The sequence below is a fragment of the Anopheles merus genome, chromosome 2R (assembly GCF_017562075.2).
Source record: "Anopheles merus strain MAF chromosome 2R, AmerM5.1, whole genome shotgun sequence".
In the NCBI taxonomy this organism is placed as follows: domain Eukaryota; kingdom Metazoa; phylum Arthropoda; class Insecta; order Diptera; family Culicidae; genus Anopheles; species Anopheles merus.
The window spans coordinates 4,922,806-4,938,586 of record NC_054082.1 but is presented as its reverse complement, the minus strand read 5'-3'; the positions used below and the strand labels follow the sequence as shown (position 1 = coordinate 4,938,586).

At 48.7% G+C, this 15,781-nt stretch overlaps 1 protein-coding gene across 4 annotated transcripts in view; it reads left to right on the top strand.

Annotated features, from left to right (window-relative positions):
- The window catches only part of LOC121591182 (nicotinamidase), a 59,918-nt gene that overhangs the window by 6,008 nt on the left and 38,129 nt on the right, over positions 1–15,781 (top strand). For 2 of the 4 annotated variants that reach the window (XM_041911658.1, XM_041911656.1), the window contains exon 1: positions 11,047–11,234. The exons of the other annotated variants lie outside the window; for them this stretch is intronic. In XM_041911658.1, the coding sequence (XP_041767592.1) occupies positions 11,199–11,234 (36 nt within the window). In that variant the 5' untranslated portion in view covers positions 11,047–11,198. Of the gene's footprint in view, positions 1–11,046; positions 11,235–15,781 lie in introns of those variants that run through there. 4 annotated transcript variants of the gene reach the window in all.

Here is a 15,781-nt window from a genome sequence, read left to right as displayed (position 1 = left end):
TCGTTTTTTTATCTCTCTCTCTCTCGCTCTTCCGTTCCGTGTGGTCATGTACCACCGCCACCGTTACAGAAACGGTAGGCCAAACGCCACTTCCACGTGGGCTAAGTGGATTTTGAAGACACTCTTAAGGGATTTGTTTTACCCGGTCGGACGAACGACCACCGCGCGCTGCTGTTGCCGGTCGTAGTGTGCGTTGCTCGAGTCCGTTTTCGGGGGCTCCATCATCCATCAAGCAATTTGATTGAACCGATACCACCGACGCGGGACACAACCGTACCATGTTTCCATGGCACAACCCGGTACAACCTACCCGGTGCGCTCTCTGCAGGGTATCCTACAGGGAGGCCCCTACAGTGTGTTCTTGCTAAAATTTTCTTTCATTATTTTCTGTCCCCCCCCCCCCCTCTCGACATTGTCTTGGGTGGAGTGGGGATCGTGAACTTGTGCATCGTCTTGCTCCGGGGCTTGTGCGTCATGGGCACACGGATTTGTTTTTGGTGGTGCTCGGTGGCGCTATCAACTAATCGTAATCGTGAATTTTGCAACACAAGACCACCGGACGGGGTGGTACACAGCAGAATGGGGTAGAAAGGAACGGGGAAATGTAAAAGTAATTTGTATTTTTACGAGCCATCGTAAAAGCATCATCCGGTTGGGGAGGGGATGGTGATGGTGGATGATGGGGAGAACTGTTCGGTGGAAATAATTCAAGTTGCTCACATTAACGCTAAAAACAGCGCGTACCGAAGAAAGAAAGGTCGTTGATCATACATACCCTATCGTCGGGCGCTACCCAAGGCCAGGTGGTACACATACCGACCTGGGTGGTCTGGGGTCGGAGAATGGTTGAAGCACCATTCCACCCAGTATCGTAATTTCGCAAATGAAGAAGTGAACCAGACACGACAATGTTCACTGCTCCACCATGAGCGAACGGGAAGGGGGACAAGCTGTAAAACTGAGCTTTCCACTGTTTGTGTAGATTGTTGAGAAAAAAAATGGCCCAAAAATATTATCTCGCTTTCACTCTCTCTCTCTCTTTTCTCCCTTGTTGTTTTTACCACCACCACCACCACAGTGAAATAATTAAGCAGTGCAGTGCTATAAAAAGTTAATCAAACGATTGCTAATTTGTTTACCACCCCTGGGCCTGTGCCTGTGCCTGTGTGTTGTTTTGTTTTGGTCCTGACTCCCCCCCCCCCCCCTTCGCACTTGATTCAAGAGGCGGTGGGGTGGAAATTTACGGTTATCCGGTTGTCACTTTAAGCTGCCCCACGGGAAAATGGGGAAAGGGAAAGGGTGGGGGTGAAATTGGGGTTCATTTTTTAACCCCGGGAATGGTGCGATTTTTTTTCCTGTTTTAAACGAGTTGTTGTTGCGGTGGTCCACGCGTAAAGCTTTGCCAGCCGATTAAACCGCAACGGTAAGGGTAGGACCCCGGAGGACGACAAGGACGGCGACAACGTGCGACAGAAGAACCCTCTCCTTCGTCCTGGGGGAGAAGGTTTGTGTCCACACAAGTATAATGGTTACGGTCTCTCATTCTCTCTCTCTCTCTCTCGCTCTCTCTTGTTCACCTGTGTGCCCCCCTATGTGTGTGTGTTGTACAGCCAAAGTCCGCAACAGAATCGCTGCCCGTTGATCATTTCGATTGTTATTTGTTTTCCCGCTGCGACTTCACCATAAACTCTGCCCGTTTCTTCAATCTCTGCCTTCCGTTTATACCGTCGGAAGGATGGAAACGGGGAAACCGTTCGGTGGAAATTCGAGAAAAATTCGTGATAATCATCAACATAACGAACCACCGCCACCACCACCGCAGGGGACCGCCCCGGTACAGGTTTGAATAAATATACATACCCCACACGGGGTGGAGGTTATCTTTTTATTCCGTTCACCAAACGGTTCCGCCAAGCGAACTGCGCGCGTACTCGTTTGATGATGGTGATCGTCGTCATTCGCGCAAAATGGGCAAAAGCGCGCAAAGGCAGAGTCGCCAGAATACGCACACAGCGACGTGCGAGAGAGAGAGAGAGAGAACGCAATGAATGAAACGAAACACAGCAGTGGCAACTTGGATGGAACAGCGGTTGTTGGTCAGCAGCAGCAGCAGAAGCAAACACATGGGGCATGGGGGGAGAAAGGAGGGAATCCGTGTGATGGGTGATTGTGGGTATAATTTACTTTTATAATTTATTCCATCAATTCGTGTGGGGCTAATTTTGGAAAAAGGCGACCGAGTGCGGCCAGAGTCGGAATGGCAAAAAAGGAAAGGAAAGCGATGAAAGGAAGCAAAGGAGAGAAAAAGAAAATCCCTGCCACCGGGGTTTGCAACTTTGTACGAGACACGGTGGTACGGCGAGTGGTTCCGGTGGTGGATTGGTGAGTTGCAGCAGGGATAAATACACTCCCCGCCGGTGGTGAAATTGACTGGTGACATTCAACATTGTCAGCACCATTCACTCAAACGAAACTGCAACTACCGGGGGCTGATGATATAGATGTGTGGGGTCATTAGTGATGATGAACGGGAGCCAGGGAGGTCCAGGGTCACATACAATCGATACATTATGTTTGGTGTAGCAGCAGCACGGTTGTGCCGTTTGTTTGGTAATTAATTTACATAAATTGTCATAATAATCGCTGTCGCTTGTTGGAGATTACTTGAGGGGCGGGAGCTGGAGGATGATGGAAAACCATTCTACAAAATGTTGTTATTTTAAATGATGCAAATTAGATTTAAATCACAAAGCATTGTTCCATTAATGTTTCAAACTAATTAAAAAATGTATTTGAAATACTTTTTTATTCAATCAACAGGATATTTGACTCCAAAATATCAAATAAAAACTTAATTTCACATAAAAAAAACATGACTTCAATTTCAAGAGCAGCGGGATAAATTGGGATTTCCCGCCGCTTATCTGTTGATTGCCCGTTTAATATGGAAATCTTGAGTCCTGCAAGTGAAATATATTTTTTGTAAACAATGCTCAATTTACAATCAGCCCGGATTTTGGGCATTTTGATCGCAAGCCTGGAATCAGCTTCATCTAAATCCGCACACCGAAGCACCCACTCCGGTCCGACTTTTTCATACAAAAATGGCAATAAAAACGAACCATTTTACTTACACTTCAATCAGATCAGCTTTTATGAGCGTTCGTTCCATCATGTTGCTGCCTGTCTGCTTGTCTGGCCCTCAGAAGGGAATGAGAGGATTCTGGGCGGAGAAGCAATCTCCTGCAAAAACACCGAGCCAAGGTCATTTGGGCCCGGGCGTTTGATGATCGTACTTCCACCAATCTTCCCACCCTTACAAAAGAAGGAGGAAAATTTATTGTTTTACAACAATCGAAACATCACACTGCTGCTGGCTGCTGATGCTCTTCTGACCCTCCCTCGCTTCTCGTCCCTAGGCCCCGGACGCAGCAAAAGATTTATGTGCGTTTGCGAAATGATGGGGACTCAGTATTCAGTAGCACAACTCTCCTCCCCCTCGTCTATAATTCCCCACCCTCAGTGGGTCGTAAAAGTGCTGATTCTTAGTGGTCCGGGGGGGGCCAGTCGTCGGCGGCCGGTGAGATGACGCTTTCGCGCTGCTAATTGCACTCAGACCGCTGCTCACTACCTACGCGCGTCCCGACACTGTCAAAACCTGGTCGCGCCACACTTGACAGTTTGCCCTTTTGACAGCGGACGTCCATTCATTGGGTTTGATTGTTTTATGGTTTTTGTGTGGTGTCCTGCAACCCATTTCCGGTGAGATTCTTCAGACGGAAACAGTGGGCAAAGACACGCACTCTCTCTCACACACGGAATGTGGTAAAAGGGGCGCCCATTTAGGTCCAGTTACTCCATCCCTCCCGTGTGACGTTTTCCATTTTCCTATTGTTGTCTGCGGGACTTTCTCGGGCCATTATCGGCCAAACCGTCCCCTGTGCTTGTGTGTTTGTGTCCCCCCATTGTGCCACTCCTTCTGTTGGCTTTCACATATCTGAACTCGTCTGACCGTCCGTCCCCGCGTGTGTGTGTGTGTGTGTGGTTGTTTTATATCATCGGTTTGCCGCAACCAGTCACTCCAACTGTGGTGGAAAGACACACACACACACACACGCCCGATGGCCATAGTGTCAAATGACAACGATTTATTTGCGTCACCAGTGGCATTAATTTTATTTCTCCCATACGTGCTGAATTGCGTATACAATTCGATTAAATGGCTCCCCATTTGGTGTGTGGGGAGTTCGGCTGTTGCGAGTCCATTGTCGTCGTCGTCGCCGTCGTGCTCGTTCCCGGACCGGACAACGGGTCCAAATGAGTCCCCATGAACCGGCCAAATGTGTGGTGCACACACTGTGGAATGAAATTGCAATTGATGGAAACACACGGCAATAGAGAGAATGGGAGCGGAAGGAGTGATGCGGACAACGAGCGGGGCCGTGGGGAAATGCTCTCCTATCCTACGGCACTATCCGAAAATCCGGCCCAAGACAGTACAGTGTGATGGTGAAGCAATCAAAATGGAATCGAGAAAAATCGAGCAGCACACTTTGGAGGCAATATCTGCGGGCCATCGGATGTGTGGTGGTGCAGAGGAAATTCGATTTCGGGTGGAACCGGACCATTTTCGGTTAGTGTTTCTGTGTGCCTGTGCATGGTTGGTTGAACTTTTATTTACTTTCTCGCAGCGCCGTTGCGTTGCGCGCTGCTGCAGTCGGTCGGTCGAATTATTCCTGCCGATTTGTTTGCCATCAGCATCGCTGGCTGTAGCAAATGACAGCCAGTTTGTCGCCCTGCCGGGGTGCACCGGTCCTTCCACTTCTTCCACGGCAGGGATTTTCGCCGTAGGGGAGCCGTTTTCCATCGTCGTCAACACTCGGGCGCGTCACACGCACAACCTACCGGCGGAAAATGATATGTTATGCGTCACCGTCCCGTTGCTCACCGTGCGGATCCGGACACATTTCTAGGGGGGGGGGGGGGGGGGGGGGAGCGATGGGACATAAGGGAAATGGTCGACATAGCAGAATAATGCAAAAATGACACGCAGCAACGAGCAAGTGTTGCGGTTGTCTATTGATTATTCAGGTCTTCCTCCCTGCCCCCCCCCTTTGGGGCCTGTTTGCGCAAAGCCATTGTCAGTGTGGGCCCAGGCCAGGCCATTATTGTAGTGCGTGTGCGTGTGCACGCGTGTATGTGTGAACTGCTTTTGTGCTGCTCGTGTATGTGTCCCTCGTGTCTCGTGTCGCCAGGGCTTGCGTGGCATAATAATGTGTTTACGGAAATGATGCGTGAGTAGTAGCATTGCTATCAAGGGGGGGTTTGCGATTGAATTTGCTGATGTAAATTTTGACGCACCTTCCAAGGTGATGAGAAATACCGTTTTTCCATCCTTTGGTGATTGTTTTTTTGGCGGACGAAATAAGCTTGAAGTGGTAATGAAGAACTAAATTCGTATCTGTGTTAGAACTTCATTTCTAAATGGAATGACTCTGCTTTCGGAAGTTTACGTTGGCGGTAAGCCTAAAAGTATGCAATGTGCATCACGAGTCGCCTAAAGGTAGGCAATATGTACATCACTATTTACATAATTATCGATTATTCTATTCTGATTTCGGTTCAAGTCGAGAAAATGAACTGTAAGGTGAACTTTTTCAAAAAAAAATTACTACTCGATGTAGAACTGTCTTACGAACTGTCTAGCGGATGCTTAGAACTGTAAATGATACCAATGGATATCGTTCGAACAAGTTCGTCCAGTACATTTACACTTCAATCGTTTCCTAATCCAACGATTGCTGCTGTCCTTCCGGACTGTCGGACTGTCATTCTTTTGCAGCTGGCAAAGTTAACATGCCATCTGACCGATACCTATACATCCTTCCATGTCGGCCCCAAAATCTCTGCGCTTTGGCAAATCGCATTAGACACGCACAGCGAACCGATTGGTTAAATGTCAAATCCCGTCCAATATCCCTACTACTCCCCAACCTCCGAAATCCCACAGCTGTTGCGCTGACATGTGGAAACGGTTGCAACGGTAAACACACACACACACACACACACCCGCACATGTATAGTGGCAGGTTCGGTAGGTCAATTAAACCGATTTCGCTGAGCGCGCTGTTGGTCGTACGACCTCGCCGTCATCAAACAACAACCACGGCACACGCTTAAACTGTCGCCTGTCAGGAAGCTACTTTCGAACACCGAACATCCATCCATTGCCATGCCATGCCATGGTGATGGTAGAGTGTCGTCCCCTCGGGGGGACGAGCCAGCTGCAAGACGATAACACGATTTACGTACTTGCAGCACACGCAGCAGTGTCCACCGCACAGCGCCCGGTGCAAGAGCGGTTGCGGTAGAGGTTTGCCCGCAGGCGAATATTGATCAACCATCGCCATTCGTGTGCTTGACTGGCAACAATAACGTTCCTACTGGTTGGGTCACCGCGCCGGGCCCTCACAGCAGCAGTAAACTCACAGTCGTCTTCTCGTCTTTCTCCGCGTGGCGCGCCACGGTGGCGCGGTGGCTGGTGTAAGGATGATCGAAAGCCGCGAGATCCCTGCTACCGATACAGCCTACCGATGCATTGCGGCCGCCACGCCACGGTTTGGCTCGTTTTGCTGGAAGCAGGCCCCCCCCCCATTGGGACCGGAGGTGGCTATTCGAGGTGGTGCAAAATTAAGTGCTCCCATGAATGCCATTCCCATGAATCGAAAACCCGATTTGGTGGATGCAGTCACAGCCTGTCGCTACCATCGCTACGCGATGAACAATGTATTGCGCCTGCCACAGGGAAGAGGCCAACATATCTACAGGGGTGCTGAGGGACCGAGCGGGAAATAGGCGTAGCGAGCTGAGGCGAGGATTAATCTGCATAATGCAGAAGCAGGACACAGCAATCGGCTGCCGGCCGACGGGGCCGGCCTGTGCACGAGGGTTAAGAGTATAAATATTTTATAGAGCATGCGAATATGCGTGCCCGGCCACCGGCCACGGTACTCCGCCCGGTATCGGCGTATCGATGCAGAGGTGGCGCGCAGAACGGTAGGTGAAATAGATCCGCTGGAAGTTTATTGAATAATGCAAAGAAGATGGGCTGCCGGTGCGGCGACGCGTTATTGGTTCGGTCGGAAACGATGCCAAAGTGGCGCGCTCTCCATATTTGCACACGGGTGCGTTGGGACAGTCGTCAACAAAGTTCACTTTCGCCTTTTTGGGGAAACATGACGCAATTTTACGACCAAAGTTTGTTGCTTTAAAGTATTTTACAGCTTTAGCGCCGCATTTTATTGACTTTACCTCATACGTCAACCATTACTTCATAATCATCGTTGAGTAGGACGAAAAGGACGCCTAAAATTATGCAAAACGCATAACATAATTTCCTTATCAAGCTCTTTCATAGTCTTTATATAGTCAGAATCGGTAAAAAAATAGATTTAATTCTGCAGAGAGTATATAAATTATTCATATTTTCAAGAATAGTATGCCCTATTTCTCAGTAAATCCGATTCAATACTCACTCATGCATACTATAAATTTACAGCGACAACACAATTGAAACGCGTTCTTTATTAAAAGCGATCGTTCTGAGTTGATTTGTTGCTTCACAGGTTGAGTTCCACGATTCATATGAAATTTTCCAAATTCCTACAAAATTGAAAATTGAACCCGGTTTCTTCTATGCGGAAGGGAATCCTAGCTATACAAAAAACGCCCCCCAAAACACAGTGAACGTTACAATGAAAGTATGAAACAACATATTGCTTTCCAGAATTTTCAACTGACTGTTGCAAAAAAAGTGCACCACCGACAGTAAAAAAACCATACCACACCAAGCAGTGACTTTGTGAAACAATGAAAATTTAATTACCGTATGCTGCCTGTCTGCCGGTAACACTTAACCCCATCCCTCCTTCCACACCCACCCCGACAGGAGGTTTGTTTTTTTGGGTTATTCGCCCGATGCCATGCAATGAAAACACACAGTCCTAAATACACGCTTTGGCAGCCCGATTTTATTGACCGAAAAAGTCGATGCTGCGTGTACCGTTGCGAAAGCAAAGACGCTTTTCATCCGGCCCCCGTGCCTCCGCTTTACCCCAAGTGCCAAGTGTCATCCTATTGTTTGCTGCGTGTGTGCCGATGCGATGCACATTAAAAAAGCAAACGTTATTTTATGCACTCTCGTGCATAATTAATTTTCGCTCTCGGTCACCTTTCGCGCATGCCGCCCTTCCCTTCCCCAGGTTACACACTTGGCCGGGGGAGTGGTGGTGGTGGTTTGCTTAGCAGAGTCCGAATGAATTTTGGCCGTACAATAATCGAGCCACGTGATAGAAGAGCAGAACGTGGTGGTGAAGCTGCTCTCCTTCCCTCCCAGCCGACGACGATGCGTGCACATTTTGCAAATCGCTACGAACGGGCTACATTTTTGGGGAGAACCGTGCGCAGGCCCCCGCGGCAATCGGACAATCGGGAACAGAATGCACTTCGGTAGCGAAGGTACGGGGGGCAAGGGGGCAAACGATTTTTGTTTCTTTTATTGGAACGTTCGCCCGCTTTTTTTCCCCTCTTAGCGCTTTTTGGCGTGAGACACGTGATTCATGCTTTTGGAGGCCTCTGCCGAAAAAGCCCCCTGAAGGCACTGTCGCGCACTGGTTTTAGCGTGGCGCGGCTCACGACCGGTGTTGTGCGAAGGCACATAAATAATAATATCGCACAAAACGGAGCTGCCAGTCCGGCACTCTGGAGGCTCGGGCCACAAAAGCCGGGTGCAGCGATGCCTATCAGGGTTGCACGGTTGCACGCAACGGTTGCAACAACATCATGGGTACGCCGTTTTACTGTGGCTGTGAGTGTACGCGCGCGCGAGCGCGCGAACCAATAAACGCAATCGAGGTCAACCTGTGTCTTTCCAATGCGTTGCTCACCCCCCACCCTTCCTTTGCTCTTCCTAAATAATGCGAATTTTGCTGCTCGCGTTCGCCAATAGATCCGTGGTGCATGTGTTTTTTCTTCTTCTTCTTGCTGTTGTGTGTCCGTTTGGGGGGCCGTTGTTGTTCTAAATGATGTGTTGCACCACCGCTGACGAGGGGGAGTCGGCAACCGATTGTGCATGTGTGCAGCTCCATATTGGAGCACACCGAAATGATGCAATGCTGGGCCATTTTAGGGACCAGCAGCAGCCTATGTATGCCGGGGTGTTTCGGTGCCATCGTTCGTCAAACAAATGCACTTCTATTTTCTGCCCGTAAACAGCCGATTCCTGCGCGGGTTTGATTCGATCGTTCTGTAGCACTTGTCCGCACGAGAAACTGCTCGCGTGTCATATCAACGGAGAGGTTTTGCAGCCGGAAATGAGCCAAGAACTGGCCGTTTGTTTCACTGTGTAGTCGTTTATGAGTGGCTGGGGGGGCGGGGGGCGGGTGGACGCAGGAAAGGTGAAGGATTCGATTCGTGCACGATTGCATGCTGATAGCGTTAATGCAATTCTTTGTGAGCGGGAAAGGGGAGGGGGGGGGTTGTAGAGTTTATTTATGTACAAAAGGGGTTGGAAGGTTGGCAGGAACGTGCAGGGAGAATAATTTGAAATGTAAACAGAACAGATTGATGAGGTGGATGTGTGTTATCGTTTCACCATTTACGGGTTGGGTGAACATTTTTAAACAAACGTGCATGATTGATTAACTGACAAAACAAAAAAAGCATTCGCAGCATCATTAAATTGCTCTATAATTATTTTAGATTATCAGCTTCATCAACTCCATGTCGCAGTTGCTCTGCGGGAATTTTAGAACAAAAAAAGGACTGATTTTGTCTCATTTATTTGTCATTTTCGTACGGCTAATATACACCACAGAGCGGCTTAACAAGCAAACCACTCGCAGCATGCACTAACACGTACTCAGCACGAACGTTTGATGAGTTCTCTAATTTCCCGCCAGTGGCGCTGTTATTACCACGCGCACACTGCGCTTGTTTAGCACACCACAGAATGTGTGCTAATTGTGCTGCCAGCCTGTTGGAAATTATCCATTTGATGGATTGCATCAAGTATCAGCGGTGACATCAGGGCAGTGATTAGATTCGTGATTAAGTTTGCCCCCGAAAATCCCATTGAAATTGGACCGCACACACACACACCTTTACAGGAACGTGTCAGCGAAAAGCCACCACAAAAGGCCCCAACTCAAACTCTACCCTCCACTGTGGGAGCGTTTTGGAGTTGATTGGTTCCGGTGGCGTAATTCTATCGTCACCAACCACCCGTCTGTCTGGCTCACCGTTCACGTTTATGTTGCGCACGATTGACCACAGCGCTGTGTGTGTGCCGCCTCCCGCGTTTGTCTTGACAATCGTGTGCCGTGACTGGGGAAGGGTGGCCCCTGGAAGGGTCGGTCGGCGGTATGTTTATTGTAAACAGTCGCCGTTCACCGTTGAGCCACAGAGTCGCTGTTCAGTTCAGAGCGCGCGGCAATCATTTGGATGATGTGAAAAGGGGATAGGTGCATCTTTCCTCCCCGACGGACCTGATGGGTTTGCCCTCTCACAACAAGAGACAGAGTGGGTGCTTGTTGTGCGATTAGTTTCGTGTTTCTACTTGAGTTTGAGTTTTTCATTTCCGATTCTGAGTAACACGAGGCGGTCCAATGCCAAAAAATGACGAGTAAATACAATCGATCGTCATCATGATCGAACGATCATGTTTGTGTCTGATTGGGAAATTTGAAAACCAAATCGGATTTACCAATTAACTTTATCGTTCGTTTGTATTAAAATGTAACAAATTGACTAAAAAAACGTCCACTATAAGATTTTATTCGAGCCCTTCTCTGCATGCTCTTACTTATTCCATGCAACACAAATAAACATTTGCAACGCACACAACGGTGTGGTCGATCTCGAATGTAGTAGATGATGAATAAAACATCTCCACATGTTTGTATGTTGAGCATGCAGGCTACGAGGGGAGGCACTTAGGGTCGGTTTAAGGGATGGGGAACTACTTCTAACATTAAAGTGCAGCTCCAACTAGTTCAGTTGGCAACCGCAGGCGCATCGCGTATGTTCGCGCATCAGCTCCGTTTGCGTTTCGAGTGATATTGATTTCGCCGTTCCGTCGATAGCTAAGTGCCGGTGTTTGTTTAGAGTCGGAGAATACAAATACGCGTTAATCAACAATCATGTCACTGGAGGTGAATATTCCTGTGCAAGTTGAGGTAGGTAGGCGTGCATTGGTAGCAAGCCATTGCAATATGCTGTAAGCATCCGTTAGTCAGTTCACATAAGCAAGCTTCGAAGAGTATAATTCGGCATATTTTTAGCAATGATCCATGCAAACACCTTGTCTCCCACTGACCATTACACAGACAGGGCGAGAAAAGTTGAGTGTGTGTATGTGTGTGTCCGAGCGCGCGAGTCACACACTTGCTGAAACTAATAATTGGAAAAGTTACGATTTGTTCACGGCACTCGTTGCCATAACATCGTATGCCCACGCGAGCCACCCAGCATGTGCAGATGTGTGACCGTGGCGGCTGTGGCAAATGATAGCTTGTCCTTAAACTTTGCCTCGTTAGCACAGTTACGGCCGGATCGACCGCATTGGACGATTGCATGCAGCAGCCCTGTCTCATCCCGATACCGAGCCCCACATACCAACCCCGAGTCCAGCACAGCAATTGCAATCAATCAGTCAATTATTTTGCACCAGCGACGTCGCAGCGGTGCATTGGCGAAGCGAAGGACAAATAAAATGCTTCCCGGGAGATGGGAACCATGTTTAATTGCGTTAGTTTGCATTCTCTATCGTTCACCATTGTAGTGGCATTTTTCCAGAGAGTTTTATTTCGTGCACGGACCGGTATCGTTTGTATTTAGTTGTCAGTCAACACGGTCTATCTTGCTTTTTACCGCAACCCTCGAGATGACGATGAAGTATAAGTGTGTTGGTGCTGTATGCGTTTTGTCTTACTGTTACGGCAAAGAGTTTAGGTATAACAATGCTAGCTCGACAGACGCTTACCAGCATGCAAATAGGTGGTTTTGCAGTGTACATACGGTCTACACTAAAAGGTGAAAGGTCAAAAGGTGCTGTGTTCAATATCCACTCCAACATCCTGCTCCGTACGGTGTGCAGTGAAAATGGGGTGGTTTGTTTTTGTTTCGTTTCGGTGGTTTGTTAGCGTGAGAAGCGTGTTTGATGATTGTGCCACTATTTTTGTGTAAAATCAGCAGAAAATGCATAATATGACCTGTCTGTCTGAAGGTGTGGGGCCCCACGGACAGCCTGATTAAAGCGATAACTTCATTACGGCTACTTATGCAATGCCAGTTGCCTACTTTTAGGCGGTTTTCGTTAGTTTCTAGTTTTCCCGAAAGGAAAGAAAATAATGCTCAACAAATGCTGTCATTACGTTGCTTTTTCACGGTTTGTTACCAGCATGTATGTGTGTCGTTTGAAAACAAGCCAATCAGCAGGGCATATACAACAACCCACAGCAGTGCGCAGCGTCGCACCAGAAGCTGTGCGAGGCGATCTCTAAGCGGGTTGTGTATTTGCATTGCAAATGTCACCAAGGAAGTGTTTTATTTGCTATATTTTTTTTCTCCATCCCATCCTATCCTACGTTCCCTGATGCATCCTGATGTAGGATAGGATGCAATGTACCATGCAATGATGCACCACCGTATACACACACACATACACATCCAGTGTGGAAGTGTTTGAGTTGCATGTTTAATTAAGCAACTGGTTCCATTAGGTGAACCGTATCGGAGCTAGTAAGTTAATTATGCTGATTAAAGTGTACCATCTATACCGCAGGGGAAGCGAATGCTGAGGAATGAAAGGGCAGTGGAGGAACAGCAAACCATCGTTTACTTCCCCCACCCCCCTCCCCCCAAATCTAAGGCCCCGCTGTTGCATCCGGCCAGTTCGGAAAAAGCTTTTAAAGTACGCGAAAAAGGACCCCCATTAAATCGACCACTCCATCAGCAGATCTCCTCCGAATTGCTGCGAAGTGTTTGGCAAGAGAATTTATTATTTATTCACACATTAGCGCGCGCATTCGGTTCTTCCTCGCAACATACCCGAATCCTTCTCCGGCTGCTGCTAAGTGCTGAGTAAACTGTTGCTTTTGCGAATCTCAATAAATTTCCCATGAACCGGTAAATGGCAGGCGGCGTTTATTTTCACTTTTTTTTGCGTTCGTCGCCGGCACCGTTCGCCGCTTCCGTCCGTGGGCTCGCGCTCGTTTTGGGGCTTCTCCCGGGCAGATTTTTCCTCTTCCGGTGTTGAGAGTATCGAAAAATGTGTTTTAGCTTCTTGTTTTTTTTTCGGTAGGTGCGCACCCAGAGGCTAGTTTATATGTTCAAAATACCTTTCGCCGGTTCGATTTCGGTTCGGAAGGCGGTTCGGTAAAGGTAAAAGGGTTAGTCACACACACACTCATACATACTCGCCAAGCACACGTATGCCAAGCAAGTCTTAAAAGGCAATAATCGTACAATCGTCAAGAAGTACTTTGTGCCTGCCAACGCCCCCCTGCCCGGGGAGGGTGCTCCCCTATATGTTTCCCCCATTTCGTGCCAAGCGATGGAGTTGTAGGCTGCATAAAATGGACCACATGTTGATAGGGTATTGGAATAGGCGGATAGGTGGAGCAGCAAAGGGGCAGGAAGTGTTGCTTTTTAAGGTTAAATAGCGTTGGTCACATTTCGTACAGGGTGAGACAGACGAGCACAAACTTTTAGCATGTTTTATGTTTGGAGAAGGTTTGGAAAACCATAAAAAAAGTGAATATAATTGATTACTGGTACCTTTGAGCCATGAGTCACCCTATCTCAGTGGGATCTTTCTGTTAACATGACTTCACATCTAGCAGTTCGCATCGCATTCCATAACGCATGTGTGTCACACTGTAAAAGAAAGTAGCGTGTACACACAAAACAACCGTAAATAACGGCAGCAAAAGCAAAACCCCTGCCATGTTCCGAAACCTCTTGTCCGTGGTGAACACATTCAGGGTTTTCGGCGTCTCCCTGGTACCGTACCGTTCGAAACACCTTTTGCTTCACACTGCTGCTGCCCAAAACATGAACGAATGAATCATATCACCTCGAAATGGCTCGACCTGGGAACGATCGTTCGAAGCGATTCGTTGTTTTGTGCATTTTGTACAGGGATGGAGCAAAAGTGCCATGTGAAGTCACACAAACGCCACAATGCCTTCGGATGACTTTCGATAGGGGACCGAAAGGCAAAAGCAATTTATACAGCTTCCCGTTCCCGGTTCACAACCCCCTCGTCGACCGATGCCTCTTTTTTTTTTGGTGACAGTTCATCTTTCCCTGTTTGAATATACTTCACCGAAAGTCAGATTCGGCAGAGCTTCAAGGGACGATTGCCAAAAAGTCCCTCCCGTGTGCCTTGCACATACATGTCCGGTCCGATTTGCGATAGTTTCTTCACTAGCTGGTGTGCGTGTAAAATCCATTCTCGCAGTTTCGGTGGTGCTTTGCAATGGGGGTTTGGCTAGAAATCAGCTAGAGCACTGGGGACACGCTTTGTGGCCCTGGACAGTGGCTCCGTTGTACACATTGTTGTAAAGCTCTGCTGCAGGACACATACGCAAGCACACTAACAACTCTAAATTCAGAACCCATATCCCTACAGATCTGTCTGTGAGCGAGCCTAATGTTCGGTGGTGCCGTTAGTAATGGCCAACCTTGGACGCACACACACACTCGAGCCCGGTTCCCAGCAACCGGTCCAGTTCGAAGCCCTCAAGATTATGCTCGAAATGAGCCAAAAATAGGGCACACTACACATGGGGGAGAAGGAGGAAAAGGAGGAGGGCGTTTTATTCCAATTTTTTCATTCTCCTTGGCATACAGACACACACACACACACACACACACACACACACACACACACACACACACACACACACACACACACACACACACAGAGACACATGGCCAGGACACTTCCGAACGAAACAGAGCGGACCTGCAACAAAGTTCCGCCTCAAAACGGTCTCAAACAGCGTGTTTCGCATGGAGGAGGAGCTGGGCAAACGACACACAGATAAGTTGTAGTCCTGTTGGTCCTGGCACTAGGTACACCCGTACCCCACAACCCATGCACACCAGCCATTCCCCCAACTCACTCACCCTAACGCTCACTTCCGCAAGGCACTTCAGGCACACTTCAGTTGGATGATAAATATTTGCACACATATTTGCTGACAGTTTGCAGCACTTTCGGAGTTTGCGTTCGTGATTGTAATTTCGTTTCACTTCCGCTCCACCCAGTCCATGGCCCCTCTGGTTCCTCCACCCCCTGCACCCCCGACCGTGCCTTGCCTTTCGGAACAATAGAAGCACTGGCGTTGTTGTTCCACTGCTTTTTTGTTGCGTTGTTGCGCGTTGCGTCCCATCATGCCCAGTTCCAGGCCGCAGTCTCGCACTCGGTCTCGTTGCAGAGACGCCGGCCGCCCGTTTAGCATGTGTTGAAAGCGACAGGAAGTCCGGCGTTCTTTTTGCCCCTCCCCCCCCCCTCCCCCCGCTTCGCCTGTTTGCTTGCATGCACGGCCGTTGGAGTTGCCTGGATTTGGGGTGGTGATGGTCTTGCTCACTTACCGAGAGCCACCTTCCGGTTACAATGGTGCCAAAACCCGGCTAGCCAGGGGGCAGGAGGGAGGGTGTGTGTGAGTCTTCGGATGCGTGTCAGCGAAACATTAGAGCCAGACGGTATGGCGAC